This window comes from Suncus etruscus, chromosome 5 (genome assembly GCF_024139225.1).
Source record: "Suncus etruscus isolate mSunEtr1 chromosome 5, mSunEtr1.pri.cur, whole genome shotgun sequence".
Classification (NCBI taxonomy): domain Eukaryota; kingdom Metazoa; phylum Chordata; class Mammalia; order Eulipotyphla; family Soricidae; genus Suncus; species Suncus etruscus.
The window spans coordinates 105,700,913-105,715,535 of NC_064852.1; the positions used below are offsets into that span (position 1 = coordinate 105,700,913).

Below are 14,623 nucleotides of genomic sequence, written 5' to 3' on the forward strand. Positions count from 1 at the left end.
ATTAGGCATGATCTCACCTTTGCGAGGCAAAAGCAGGCCAACATTCGTACTCGGTAGAAACACTGTTCTTGTTCTAATATGTCGGTGAGGGCAAGACGAGATGCAGGAGTAGGAAACTTTTCCAGAGCCAAAATGGATTCCTGCTGTGCAACAACATCCCTCTCATAGCGGAGCTGGTATTGCCACATGAAATCAGCCTGTTCAAACTCTACCTTCCTCAGGACAGACATATCGGGATCAATCCTTATCCACAGCAAAGGAGAGTCGGCACTGAAAGGAAATATAATTACCTGGCTTATTTTAGCTTTATATTTAAAAAAATAAAAACAAAGCAGTTATAACTATTATTATTATTATTATTATTATTATTATTATTATTATCATTATTATTGGGATTTTTGGCTACACCTGGTGGTGCTCAGGGGTTATTCTTGGTTTTGTGTTCAGAAATCACTCATGCCAGGCTTTGGGGACCATATGGGATGCCTGGGATTGAACCCAGGTTGGCCATGTGCAAGGAAAATGCCTCAACAAAGCTATATTCACCAGGTTTGTACCAGTACGTAGAATTAGGACTGTCTGGTGTTTACTGTCTAGTATCTTTCTTTTAAAATCCTACTAAAAACTTTCTGGTTATTTGTTTAATGTATTTCAACTTTTCTATAATGTCTAATCTACATCAATTTTTTTTTTTTTTTTTTTGGTTTTTGGGTCACACCTGGCGGTGCTCAGGGGTTACTCCTGGCTGTCTGCTCAGAAATAGCGCCTGGCAGGCATGGAGGACCATATGGGACACCGGGATTCAAACCAACCACCTTAGGTCCTGGATAGGCTGCTTGCAAGGCAAACACCGCTGTGCTATCTCTTCGGGCCCTACATTAATCTTAATATTAATATTTTTGGGTTTTAGACTACAACCCGAAGGCTTACTCCTGGCTCTGAATTCAGGGATCTTCTTGGTAGGACTTGGGGGACCATTTAGAGGGCTGAAAATCAAACCTGGATCAACAGCATGTAGCATTTTATCCACTATTCTATCTCTCTGGTCGGATATCAATCTTGCTGAAAAGACTCCCAAGGATATGCTGATAATCATAAGATATCCCAAACCAAATAATTAATTTGGAGATTTTAGAATTGTGATTACTTGCTATGAAAAAGGTTTATGAGACCAAGTTCTTTTCATTTCAATTGCTAGGGGTCTAATAGATTACTGCTGTGCCACTCTGAACTAGAAACCTGTGATGAGAAACAAATTCACTGATTTTTATCAATTTGCTTAACTGACTTTTGTTTTGTTTGTTTGGGGGCCACAACTGTAATGCTCTGGGACAAAACACAGCTCTGTACTCAGGCTTATTCCTGACTGGATGAATGAGGGCTTCCTTCATGCAAAGCATGTGCTGCGGTGCCTCTAGGAGCCTTAATACTTTTTTGGAAAATGGTAGTCTCATAATCTGGAAAACCATGAATTTATCTTTATATATCCAAATTAACAAGCATAGTTAACAAAACCAAATTAGGTTCAATCCCCGGAATGGCAGATGTTTCCAAGTACCACCAGGAGTAATTCTTGAGTGCAGAGTTAGGAGTAAGCACAAAGCATCAAAGAGTATGGTTCAAAAACAAAACAAACAAAAAAACACTTTAAAGTATTAGTCCCAGAATGGTTACTTTCAGATACGTATAACAAGATACGCAAAAACTACAGAAAAAATTGTAACTTACTCCATTGCAGAGAGATCCATGTCAACTTCTTCTCCATTCATCAATGGAATTTTTTTCTTCTTATTTCTACAGTTAAGGGGAAAAAAATTTTAATTGTGACATTTCCTGTTCACAAAGGTGCTAAAGAGCACATTTTTCCCAAGTGAAAAAACTTCGTGTATCATTTAAAAAATAACCCCAGGAAATGGGAATAGTAATCAGAGTGGAACTCAAAAACAAATTATTATTATTATGTTATATTATTATGTTTATATTAAAGCATAAGGTAATAAAGTAAACAATAAAATGCTTGCCTAATTAATTTAACTAGAGTAGAAACATATATAGTCATTCCTAGGAATACAGAAACTGGTAGCTGCATTTTTATACAGTAAAGAGAGTAAGATACATAAATATTTAGATTCTTTACAAAGAAAAAATAAGATTAAAAGAAGATAATTTTGAAACTATAATTTTTCAATTATACTAATAATGCAATGTAGAAAACTTGGAATGTATTTAAAAAAATCCTTGTCCTGCAACCCCCCACAAAATAGAAACTTCTTCAAAAATAATAAAACAGGGCCCAGAGAGATAGCAGAGCGGCGTTTGCCTTGCAAGCAGCCAATCCAGGACTAAAGGTGGTTGGTTCGAATCCCGGTGTCCCATATGGTCCCCCGTGCCTGCCAGGAGCTATTTCTGAGCAGGCAGCCAGGAGTAACCCCTGAGCACCGCCGGGTGTGACCCAAAAACCAAAAACCAAAAACCAAAAAAAAAAAAAAAAAAAAAACAGCTTAAAGTTAGAATGTTTTTAACTAAGTATAGGTTCTGATTTATATTAGATATAAAGTTACGAGCATTCATTCAAGCTTCTATTTTTTTTTGTTTTTTGTTTTTGGGTCACACCCGGCAGCACTCAAGGGTTACTCCTGGTTCTATGCTCAGAAATCGCTCCTGGCAGACTCGGGATCATATGGGATGCCAGGATTCAAACCAATGACCTGCACGAAAGGCAAATGCCTTACCTCCATGCTATCTCTCCGGCTCCGCAAGCTTCTATTTTTTAATAGCTAAACAGATCTTATTAAATTATCTCTAGATAATATTATATAGATAAGGATCAATTCTATGAGATAGTGCATCATAACTTATATATTAATAATTATAACTAATCAATATGTACAAAATGCACAGCCCACCCTCCCCAAAAGATAACTACTTCTATGCAAATTACCACAAATCATATAACTTACAAAAAAAAAAAAACAACACTAAAAACTTGAGCGAGAATAAAAATAGGCAGGAGCAGAGAAAGCCACCTGGTATTCCTCACATTAAAAAATACCTAGGGACTGGAGAGATAGCATGGAGGTAAGGCATATGCCTTGCATGCAGAGGACAGTGGTTTGAATTCCGGCATCCCATATGGTCCCCCGAGCCTGCCAGGTGCAACTTCTGAGCATAGAGCCAGGAGTAACCTCTGAGTGCTGCCAGGTATGACCCAAAACCCAAAACCCAAAAAAAAAAAAAAAAAAAAAAAAAAAAAAAAAAACCACCTAAATAGAGGGGCCAGAGTGATAGTACACAGTACGACAACCCCTGATGGACCCTGGTTTGACTCCTGGCATCCTATATGGTCCCCCAAGACTGGCAGGAGCAATTTCTGAGTGCAGAGCCAGGAGTAACCCCTGAGCACAACTGGGTGTGACCCAAAAATCAAAACCAAACAAAACCACCTAAATAGTATCACCAGTAGTCAATCACTTTGGAGGTCAGAGCCAGCAATAATAATGGCCTTTGAACTCTGTGAGGTAAACAGAAAAATCCTAAAAAAAAACTATCTACTATTAAAAACGTAAATGTGGCAAAAGATAACATTTTCTATGCCCAAACCAGGTGTTCAATTGGATTTTATTTTAGCATTCTAAACTGTTAAGACTTATAGTTTAGTTATAAACATTTTTAGGCAGCAAATACTACCTACCTCCTGCTTTTAGAATGGCACGGAATATCATGTTTAAGGCTGTTTTCTTCAATTTGCAATGTATGATTGAAGGATCCATCTAACTCCTGCACTGTCACTTTAAGTGGTCCCTTTAAAAAGAAGAGGACTTTTCAAAGATACTGCCAGCCTTGTATTCCAACACTAATAATCATAAATGTCAAGATATTGTTACTGTACAAAATGTATTTCTGGAGATGTAGGAAAGCAATTGGTAAACTAGAAAAATGTAAATCCTTTGTAATGTCCATATATATGCATGCATGTTTATATGTACACACACATAATGTCAAACAGCAATATATTGAAAACCTATGTGTCTATATACATGTGTACACACTCATACATGTATATAGGTACACACATATGTATACATTTTATCTTTTCTTTTTAACACTGAAACTTGATTTTTTTTCTCAATTTCATCCTTTGTGAGGCCGAAGAGAAGACACAGGTAGAGTTTTTTGCCTAGCACAGAGCTAAACCAGTTTTGATTCTCGGTACCTCAGATGGTCCCCTAGCCCATCAGGAGTGATCCCTAAGCACAGAGCAGGAAGAAGCCCTGAGCACAGACAGGTCTGGTTCAAAAACAAAACAAACAAAAAAATCAATTTAATCCTTTGTGAATAAAATCTGATTACTAAATACCTATTTCCATTTCCTATATATAAACTCTTTCTATACTGAAATTGAGGGGAAAGCAGTGTAAAAGCCATTTTGGAAAATAACTTACCACATATTTCTGAGTTCCAGGAGATGTATAATCTTGTTTTATTTCTAATTCCAAGACATTTCGTTTTCTATTAAATGCAAAACTTCCATAGAACTTTACTACTCCACTCTGATCTCTGAAGAACTGTAAAGGACTTTTGCAAAATGAAGTAAGTATGTACTAAGCATACTACAACACAGTGTGAGTTCATTAAGGCAGTAAATAACTCTAAATAGTTTAAAGCTTGGGAGCATATTTTTATTGAAAACTAGTGGCAAGTAAACAAAATTCATATACAATTTTTTTCACATACAAAACTTTTCCCCTGGTGAAGGTATAATAACTTTGTACATCAAATAGTAATCATTACCATTACTGTAACCATTTTACCTAAACATAATAAAACCTGAAGTCACTACATGTGGTCCAACCCCAACCCCCAAAAAGCTTTTTAATTTTAAAAGTTTATATCTAACTGTTCCCAAAAACTCAAACAAAAGTTTCGCAACAATTTCTTTTTAATTTCTTATTTGTTTGTTTTTTCAGTCAGGAATCACTCAGAGAGGACTAGGAAGATGTGGGGGAACCATATAGGGATGCCAGGAATTGAATCTGAACCAGGTGCTTACAAGACAAGAGCTGCTGTACTATCTCCCAGGCCCAAGAATTTGTGTTTTCAATGAAGTAAAAAAAAAACAAACTCAACTGGATTGTTAATATAATTACTTCAAATAGAATTAAAAATATTTCCAAGATACCACTTAAGTTAGAGGAAATGACTTACAGTTCTGATTAATTCTACTATTATTTTGAAACAAAATAATTATCAACTCTTTTGTCCCCCCAAATTCCCTTCCTCTTTCCCTTTAAACACACTGCCATATTTCCTTTCCTCTTGGTTGATGTGCTATTAAAAAAGGATACACCCATTGCTTTATTAAAGGCTGGATGTCTTTGCCAGAGACATTTGAGATAGACTTCAAAAATCCAGATGTGGAAACCAACATCTGACTCCACATATGCGACTGGAACTTCTGAGATGACGCAGTACTAGCCAAACTTAGCAATTTATTAAAAACCTGTAAAACAAGTTACTTAGTTAAGGTTGTATAATATAGTAAGACTGCTTTTAATTTCGGACCTTACACCCCTACACTGTCAATTGTAGAATTCTATGTCTTGGGGCCGGCGAGGTGGCGCTAGAGGTAAGGCATCTGTGTCGCAAGTGCTAGCCAAGGAAGAACCGTCGATCCCCCATATGGTCCCCCAAGCCAGGGGCAATTTCTGAGTGCTTAGCCAGGAGTACCCTGAGCATCAAATGGGTGTGGCCCCAAAAACAGAAACAAACAAACAAAAAAAGAATTCTATGTCTTAACTACATACAGTATTTTAACTAGATTATCAACAATAAAAATATCAAAAGAATTAGATTACATAACTGTTTTCCCTACAAACAATTGCATTTTTAATGATGCCCTGGTCAAAGAAGAATGACCTATCTATTCATAATTACACAAGAACAAGGCAGAAGATCCGCAAGACAGCTCAAAGACACTGCATATAAGAAACCTGGACATGTACTGACGGGACATATTACTCTGCTTTAACTGGGTTCAAGCACAACCAGGTGCTGGAAAGATAGCGCAGTGGTAGGATGCTTGCCTTGCAAGTGACTGACTCAAGACCAACGGTAGTTCGAATCCCGGCATCCCATATGGTCCCCTGAGCCTTCCAGGAGTGATTTCTGAGCAGAGCCAGGAACAACCCGAGCGCCACTGGGTGAGGTCCAAAAACAAACAAACAAAAAGAAACAAAAAAAGAATAACTTGAAATACCTTGAAAAAAGATTATTAAAAATTCTTCATGAAAAAAAATTCTTCATGGATCTCACTGAATACTATAAATAGAAAATAAAAACCTGCACATCTTTTTTTTTTTGGTTTTTGGGCTACACTCGTTTGACACTCAGGGGTTACTCCTGGCTTGGGGGGACCATATGGGACTTTACCTCTAGTGCCACCTTCCCGGCCCCAAAAACCTGCACATCTTAATGCAGCTATTTCTATTATATTTCAAAAACTGACACCAAAATCTTAAAGTTATGCAGAACCTATGAATAATAAACACAAATATGATTATGGACATTATGGACACGTTTTTTCCTACTAATATTATTTCTAAATTTTTGCTTGCTTCAGCCTAAATATCCTAAATAATGCCAAATACAACATTGTAAAATGATCCCACACACCATATCTCCAACTCCAAGTGAACAAGTCTGAATCAGGGTTGCGCATAAAATAATCCAAACCAGGCTAAGGGTGAAACATGTAGTCTGGCTGTCTTCTACCTCATATGGAGAGCAAGCTGCCTGCCAGAACTGCCTTTTTTACTGAGTAGAGAGCACCCCTGGGTGGGGTGGTAAGGACAGATAGCCCAGGCTATCATGAGCCAGTTCCACCCAGGTTTACAAGTAAGACAATCTCTGTTTTGGGATAAATCCAAGTTGTAAACAAACATTCAAAGGAACCAGGGATGATCTTTGTTTTAGGTAAAATAAGGTGTGACCTAACACAAGAGCATATGCACAGAGTTTGAATTTTCATCCTCAGATTCAAGTTGTACCTTTATAGTAATACTGCACTAAGTATTTAATCTATCTAATAGTTCTATATCTGAGGAAATATAAACAAGTAGACTTGGCAATGAAACCAAGGTGGTGATTAGTATCAAGCAGAGCCATAAATGCAAATGCCCTGACCCTTCTCTACAAAACAGTACTCAGATTATATGCTTATAGGATAAATTCTTAATCCTAAATCTTACCTGCAGCATAAATTCCATACTGATTCTATTCTCAATCAACCTCATCACTAGATGAGCTTTACACTGAAACATAGTATAGTATTCCCAGGAGAGCGTATGTGGATGCTTTATTGAGAAATGCAGGTGGGATGCCGGACTGAAAAAGACACAGTCTGGTTGAATGTAACAAATTTTAACAAACAATAAATTCCATAGTCACATAAACACCAATTATGTCAAACCTCATGGAAAAACCTAAGCAATTTTCTTAACAGGAAAATAGTAAAGCTAGGACATCCCACTAGAAGGAAATTATGTTTTACTTAAAAATGTACAAGAAAAGTTGAATAAAGAAAACACAGAAAGTTCTTAGAGAAAAAAATTTAGATATTCAATTATTTCTAAATTCATAATATCAACAATACAATTCCAACAATGATCCAAGATTAAAGCACAAACTTAATTACACAATAAAACAGACAATAATAGTTATGAAAATACTTGATGGGCCGGGAAGATGGCGCTAGAGGTAAGGTGTCTGCCTTGCAAGCGCTAGCATAGGACAGACCTCGGTTCAATCACCCGGCGTCCCATATGGTACCCCCAAGCCAGGGGCGATTTCTGAGCACATAGCCAGGAGTAACCCCTGAGCGTCAAACGGGTGTGGCCCAAAAACCAAAAAAAAAAAATACTTGAAAAATATAAATAAATGTTTGTTTTGAGGCCACACATGGCAATTTTCAAGGGTTATTTCAGGCTCTGCACTAAGGAATCACTCCTGGTTAGCTTGGGGGACCCAGGGACTGAACCTGGGTCAGCTACATGCAAGGTAATTGCTCTACTACTGTATTATTACTCAGGCACCTAACCAAACATTTTTGTTCATAATTTTGGGGTGGGAATAAAATATAAAACACACAGGTCAAAGAGAGAGCTCAATGGGATGGAACTCATGCCAAGTATGTGGGAGGGCCCTGGTTTGATCTCTGCACTGTCTCACTGGCAATGCCAACAGCAATCACTAAAAAACGGAGCCAGGAGAAGCTTCTGAGTGCCACCAAGTCTGCCTAAAAAAAAAAAAAAAAAAAAAACTGTAGGCCAAAAAACCCACAGTACATAAAAAAAAAAAAATTAAGTCGTATGACAGTGATAGAGCACATGTCCAGCACATACAAGGCTTTGAGTTTGATGCCTGGAACTCCATGCCCCTATAAGCAATGCTGGTTATAGACTTCCTGGTCCCAAATACCCCCAATCTTTTAGTTTAAAATTTTCTCTTTGGTTTTTGGGCCACACCCAACGGTGCTCAGGGCGTTACTCCTGGCTCTGCGCTCAAAAATCACCCCTGGCAGGCTCAGGGGACCATATGGGATGCCGGGAATCGAATCCATGTCCATCCTGGTAAGGCAAACACCCTATTACTGTGCTATCACTCTGGCCCCATTGTTTTACCTTTTTTTTTTTTTTTTTTGCCACATCCAGCATTGCTCAGGGGCTACTCCCTGACTTTGCACCCAGAAATCACACTTGGCAGTGCTCTGAAGAACCATATGAGATGTCCGGGATTGAACCCACACTAGTCATATGCAAGGCAAACACCCTACCAGGTATGCTATTGCTTTGGCAGAGCATTACCAATCTCAGCATCATCAGCGACTCAGGCCCAGTTCTACCAAATAAGGTCCCAGGTCCTGGACCATGCCAGGTATGGTTCCTATAAAACTTAAAAAACAGGGGCTGGAGTGATAACACTGGACTGTTCTCTTGCATAAGCCAGGAGTAACCCCTGATCATGGCTGGGTATCCAAACAAAACTTAAAAAAAGAAAGATAAAAAATTAGAACAAACAAACAATTCCCAAATTTTCAAAACATCAAGAGCTAGCAGAGCTATTGAAGTAAGTCTAAGGTAGTGATAAATGCAAAGAATATTTCAGGTTTTTCTTAGCCATTGCAATGTGATAGAAACGTTCCATAATTTTTATTGCTGACAAAGCCACAGAATTATTATTACTGAAATCTTCAATGTACATTATCAATGAAAGAAAATAAAATTTCATCTAATGGTTAGAGAAAATATCTCCCCAAATTAAATTAAATTTATATGCCCTTTAGAATCCAGACTTGAGAAATTTCAACTCATACTATTATCATATTACTTTGTTTTTTTTGTTTTTGTTTTTTTTTTTGGTTTTTGGGCCACACCCGGCGGTGCTCAGGGGTTACTCCTGGCTGTCTGCTCAGAAATAGCTCCTGGCAGGCACGGGGGACCATATGGGACACCGGGATTCGAACCAACCACCTTTGGTCCTGGATCGGCTGCTTGCAAGGCAAACGCCGCTGTGCTATCTATCTGGGCCCTCATATTACTTTGTTATAAATGGTTGTCCACAAAGAGAAAATAAAAGAAAAGAGAAAAAAATGAGTAAGTGGTGATCAGTCAGGCATCATTAGGAAGTTCTGACACCCAATCATCTGATGAGATTAACAAAGGTAAAATCAGTGGTACTTAAGCGAAATATTTTTCTTTTCCTTTCTTTTTTTTTTTGTTTTTGGCCCACACCCGGTGACGCTCAGGGGTCGCTCCTGGCTTGGGGGACCATATGGGACGCTGGGGGATCGAACCGCGGTCCGTCCTAGCCAGCGCAGGCAAGACAGGCACCTTACCTCTAGCGCCACCGCGCCGGCCCCATTTTTCATTATTTTTAAAATTATGAGTTTATATGCTATTTGGTAGCATTAGAAAATTAACATGAAAAAGAGAAGTCCTGGGGCCGGAGAGATAGCACAGTGGCATTTGCCTTGCAAGCAGCCGATCCAGAACCTAAGGTGCTGGGTTCGAATCCTGGTGTCCCATATGGTCCCCCGTGTCTGCCAGGAACTATTTCTGAGCAGATAGCCAGGAGTAACCCCTGAGCAATGCCGGGTGTGACCCAAAAACAAAAACAAAAACAAAAAAAGAGAAGTCTTATTTTAAAGTCTTTTTAAAAGTTTAAATCTACTGGGGCCGAAGAGATAGTATGGAGGTAAGGCGCTTGCCTTGCATGCAGAAGGTCTGTGGTTCAAATCCCGGCATCCCATATGGTCCCTGGAGCCTACCAGGGGCCATTTCTGAGTGTAGAGCCAGGAATAACCCCTGAGTACTGCTGGGTGTGACCCAAAAATCAAACCAACCAACCAAACAAACAAACAAAAAAGTTTAAATCTACTTATAGCCATCATATGTAATAAAAATAGTAGAGCAATGAAAAGAGTAATGAGATTATTACAATATCATCTCTGAATATTAAACATACTTATCTTTCTCTTTTCCCCCTCCAAATATAGGATGTAGTAAAACTCCACCAGTTTTTAGTTCATACGCCACTATTTTGTCTAGCTCCTAAAAAAATGAAGAGACACAAAAATAGGTCAGTGAAAATATTTTGATGTATCAAGTTTTGTAACTTGACAAAGAAAATTTATTTCTTGGAGTCAGAATATAAATTTCTTAAAATAAATTAAAATATACTTGGAAGGAGCCGGAGAGATAGCATGGAAGTAAGGTGTTTTGCCTTGCATGCAGGAGGACGTTGGTTTGAACCCCAGCATCCCATATGTTCCCCCGAGCCTGTCAGGAGTGATTTCTGAGCGTAGAGCCAGGAGTAACCCGAGTGCTGCCGGGTGTGACACAAAAACAAAAAATGAAACACAAAACAACAAAACAAAACAAAACAAAAAAATATATATATACATATATGGAGAATAATAGTCTTTTAAACAAAGCAGACTTCACAGATGACTTAAACTGTACAGCCCAAAGGCCTTCTCAACTCCTGGAGTTCAGGGAGACCTATAGTCTGGGAGCATTTTCTAATGATTCAACCCACTCTCTCTAACCCATGTTTTGAATTTACTTCTTCATTCTTTGTATTTTACTTTTGGTAAGGGACTTAGGCAAGTAAAAATAAATAAGTATCGGGGCCGGAGAGATAGCATGTAGGTAAGGCATTTGCCTCTCATGCAGAAGGTCAGTGGTTCGAATCCCAGCATCCCATATAGTCCCCTGAGCCTGCCAGGAGCGATTTCTGAGCGTAAAGCCAGGTGTAACCCCTGAGCACTGCGGGGTGTGACCAAAAAGCAAAAAACAAAACAAAACAAAAAACAAATAAGTATAAAATGTCAGAAATCTACTTTAAAACTTCTGTAGTCTTGGGGCCGGGTAGGTGGCGCTGGAGGTAAGGTGTCTGCCTTGCAAGCGCTAGCCAAGGAAGGACCGCGGTTCGATCCCCCGGCGTCCCATATGGTCCCCCCAAGCCAGGGGCGATTTCTGAGCACATAGCCAGGAGTAACCCCTGAGCATCAAATGGGTGTGGCCCAAAAACCAAAAAAAAAAAAAAAAACTTCTGTAGTCTTGTGGTTGAAGCGGTAAGACATCTGCCTTGCTGGTGTTAGCCTAGGATGGATGTGTTTCAATTTCCCAGCGTCCCATATGGTCCCCCAAGCCAGGAGCAATTTCTGAGCACATAGCCAGAGTATCCTGAGCATCACAGGGTGTGGCCCAAAAACAAAAACAAAACAAACTAACAAAACATAGTCATTTCTAATCTGAAAGAGATCAAACAAAATTTTAAAAAGTGAAAAAAAGTGTGCTGGAAATTCATGGTTCATTTAAATGATCTACAAGCAGTATAAAGACATAACATAGTGAAGCAGTTAAAAGTCAGTTTAGTGCTCGCTTCAGCACATATACTAAAATTGGAACGATACAGAGAAGATTAGCATGGCTAAAAAAATAAAAGAAAGTCAGTTTAAATATTGGCTCTACTGCTTAGCTAACTTTAAATAATCTGATTCTTTATAAATGGAGACAGTAATAGAGTAGCTAGGACAATTACGACAATTACAATACTGTTCACAACAGTAATTGACACAATGCAAGTGCTAAGGAATCTTCCACCCTCTTTTATAAGTTTTTCAGATCCTTGAGAAGGCAGCTAAGTGGCAGAGGCATTTCTGTTGTGTTGCTTTGTTTTGAAGCCATATGCACAGAAGCTACTTGTGGTTCTCAGGGGTCACTTGCAATAGTGCTCGACAACAGTGCCAGGAATAGAGTGCAAGGTTCCTGTAGTGAGCATGTACTACTCTCCTCCCCTTCTAGTCAGTAAAGTGGTTTTCATGTCGACAGAAAAAAAATTAGAGACCTCCACGTGACAGTATTTTACAATTATTATCATTATTGTTTTTTTTATTATTATTTTGGCTTTTGGGCCACACCCAGTGACGCTCAGGGGTCACTCCTGGCTATGCGCTCAGAAACTGCTCCTAGCTTGGGAGACCAGATGGGAGCCAGGAATAGAACCACAGTCCGTCCTAGGTCAGCCACGTGCAAGGCAAATGCCCTACCACTACCACTACTAGTCAAAGAGATAGCACAGTGCTAGGGTGTTTGTCTTGCATGCAGCTGACCCAGGACAGTGGTTCAATTCCTAGCATCCCATATGGTCTCTGAGCCTGCCAGGGACGATTTTTGAGCACAGAGCCAGGAGTAACCCTGAGCACTGCTGGGTATGACCCATAAAACCAAATAAAAAAAAGAATATGTTGGGGCCCGGAGAGATAGCTCAGCGGCGTTTGCCTTGCAAGCAGCCGATCCAGGACCAAAGGTGGTTGGTTCGAATCCCGGTGTCCCATATGGTCCCCCGTGCCTGCCAGGAGCTATTTCTGAGCAGACAGCCAGGAGTAACCCCTGAGCACCGCCGGGTGTGGCCCAAAAACCAAAAAAAAAAAAAAAAATATGTTGGGTTGGAGTAATAGCACAGTGGTAGGGTGTTGCCTTGCATGTGGCCTACTCGGGATGTACCCCAGTTCAATCCCGAGCATCCCACATGGTCCTCTAAGCACAGAGCTAGGAGTAACCCCTGAGTATCAGGTGTGGCCCCAAAACAAAACAAAACAAAACAAAAAAAAGAATGTGACTTCAAAATCAAAATTGCAACATTTTACTTTTTTTTCTTCTTTTATTGGGTCCAACCTGGTGGCTCAGGTATTACTCCTGGCTCCACTCAGAAATTGCTCCTGGAGGTGCATGGGGAATCATATGAGATGCTGGAGATCAAACCTGGGTGGGGTGCATGTAAGGCTAACACCCTACCTTCCATTCCATAGCTCTGGCCTTTCTTAGTGGATAATGAGCCCAGCAGTCTTTACCTCTTTGATCCAATGGCGGTATTCATTAACACCGAAAGTTTTTTTCATCCAAAGTCCATAAATATAGCCAGAAATTCCCTTTAGTACCCATTCATCAGACCTAAATAAAGAAGTCAAAATATAAATTCATTTGAATCATCTAACCCTTTAAAAAAGATCAAAAGAAGACAAGAAAAGAGTGTATGTATACTACTCTACCTTCTCAAATTACTAACAAATTGTGTGATTTTTTTCCAACTTATTTCAGCGTGTTTGTTCATTAAAATTTTCCTCACACTAGTACTCCCTTTAACTATAAAATACTTGTATCAGGGGTCTCAAACTCAATTTACCTCTAGCGCCACCTGCATGGCCCCTGGTTGATGCATTTCACAACAACAGACATCACATTGTCACACGGCAGGCATTTACTGCAAAGGGCCTGCTGATGGATAATGCAGTAAAGAGCAATGGCCTTCTCTACACCCTCCTCTTCAAGTTTTTTTTGAACAAGCGCCACCAGTCCATTTTCCTCCCTGTCATTGATGGCGCTCCATCAGTTATTATTCCAACAAACCTCTTCCATGGCAAACCTGCATTCTCAATGGAATCACAGATGCCAGAATATCTCACTAGTGGTGGTCTGGCCATGCATTGGAATTATTGTGAGCAGCTCTGTCAATTCAAAATTGCAATCAACACTACGGACATAAAGTGTGAGCTGTGCAGTGTCTGTTATATCTGTGCCCTCATCAAGAGCCACTGAGTATGCATCAAAACATTTGGCTTTCTCACACAGTTGATGATAAATGTCACTTGACATGTCAGAAATGCGCTCTGCCACAGTGTTGGCAGAAAGGCTGATTTTGCTAAACTGACCTTTCTTTTCCGGACAGGTATTACTTGTAGCCTGTAACATGCATTTTTTTTTTAACTCTCCTTCTGTGAATGGTTTCCCTGCCTTAGCAATCATCTCACTAACCATATAACTAGCTTCGACTGATGCAATATTCTCTTTGGTTGCTTTCTTGAAGAAATCTTGTTGCCTCATTAGACATGCTTTAAGACTGGCAACCCGCTTGGCTCTCTCATTTCCTTGATATTTTGCACATTCCTCAGCATGTTTAGTTGAATAATGGCATTTCAAGTTGTATTCCTTGTGCACTGAAACTTACTCTGAGCAAATAAGACATGTGGGGATGCCCCTGTGCTCAACAAAGAAATACTGCG

General features: G+C 39.5%; 1 protein-coding gene and 1 pseudogene across 1 annotated transcript in view; one reads left to right on the forward strand and one right to left on the reverse strand.

Annotated features, from left to right (window-relative positions):
* The window catches only part of TAF2 (TATA-box binding protein associated factor 2), a 90,807-nt gene that overhangs the window by 48,425 nt on the left and 27,759 nt on the right, over positions 1-14,623 (reverse strand). The window contains exons 9-16 of the mRNA XM_049773385.1: positions 13,415-13,514; positions 10,522-10,607; positions 7,248-7,383; positions 5,346-5,500; positions 4,443-4,557; positions 3,692-3,801; positions 1,729-1,794; positions 18-270 (exon numbers count right to left, since the gene is read on the reverse strand). Of these exons, the coding sequence (XP_049629342.1) occupies positions 18-270; positions 1,729-1,794; positions 3,692-3,801; positions 4,443-4,557; positions 5,346-5,500; positions 7,248-7,383; positions 10,522-10,607; positions 13,415-13,514 (1,021 nt within the window). The remainder of the gene's footprint in view (positions 1-17; positions 271-1,728; positions 1,795-3,691; positions 3,802-4,442; positions 4,558-5,345; positions 5,501-7,247; positions 7,384-10,521; positions 10,608-13,414; positions 13,515-14,623) is intronic.
* On the forward strand, positions 11,936-12,025 carry LOC126009898 (uncharacterized; annotated as a pseudogene).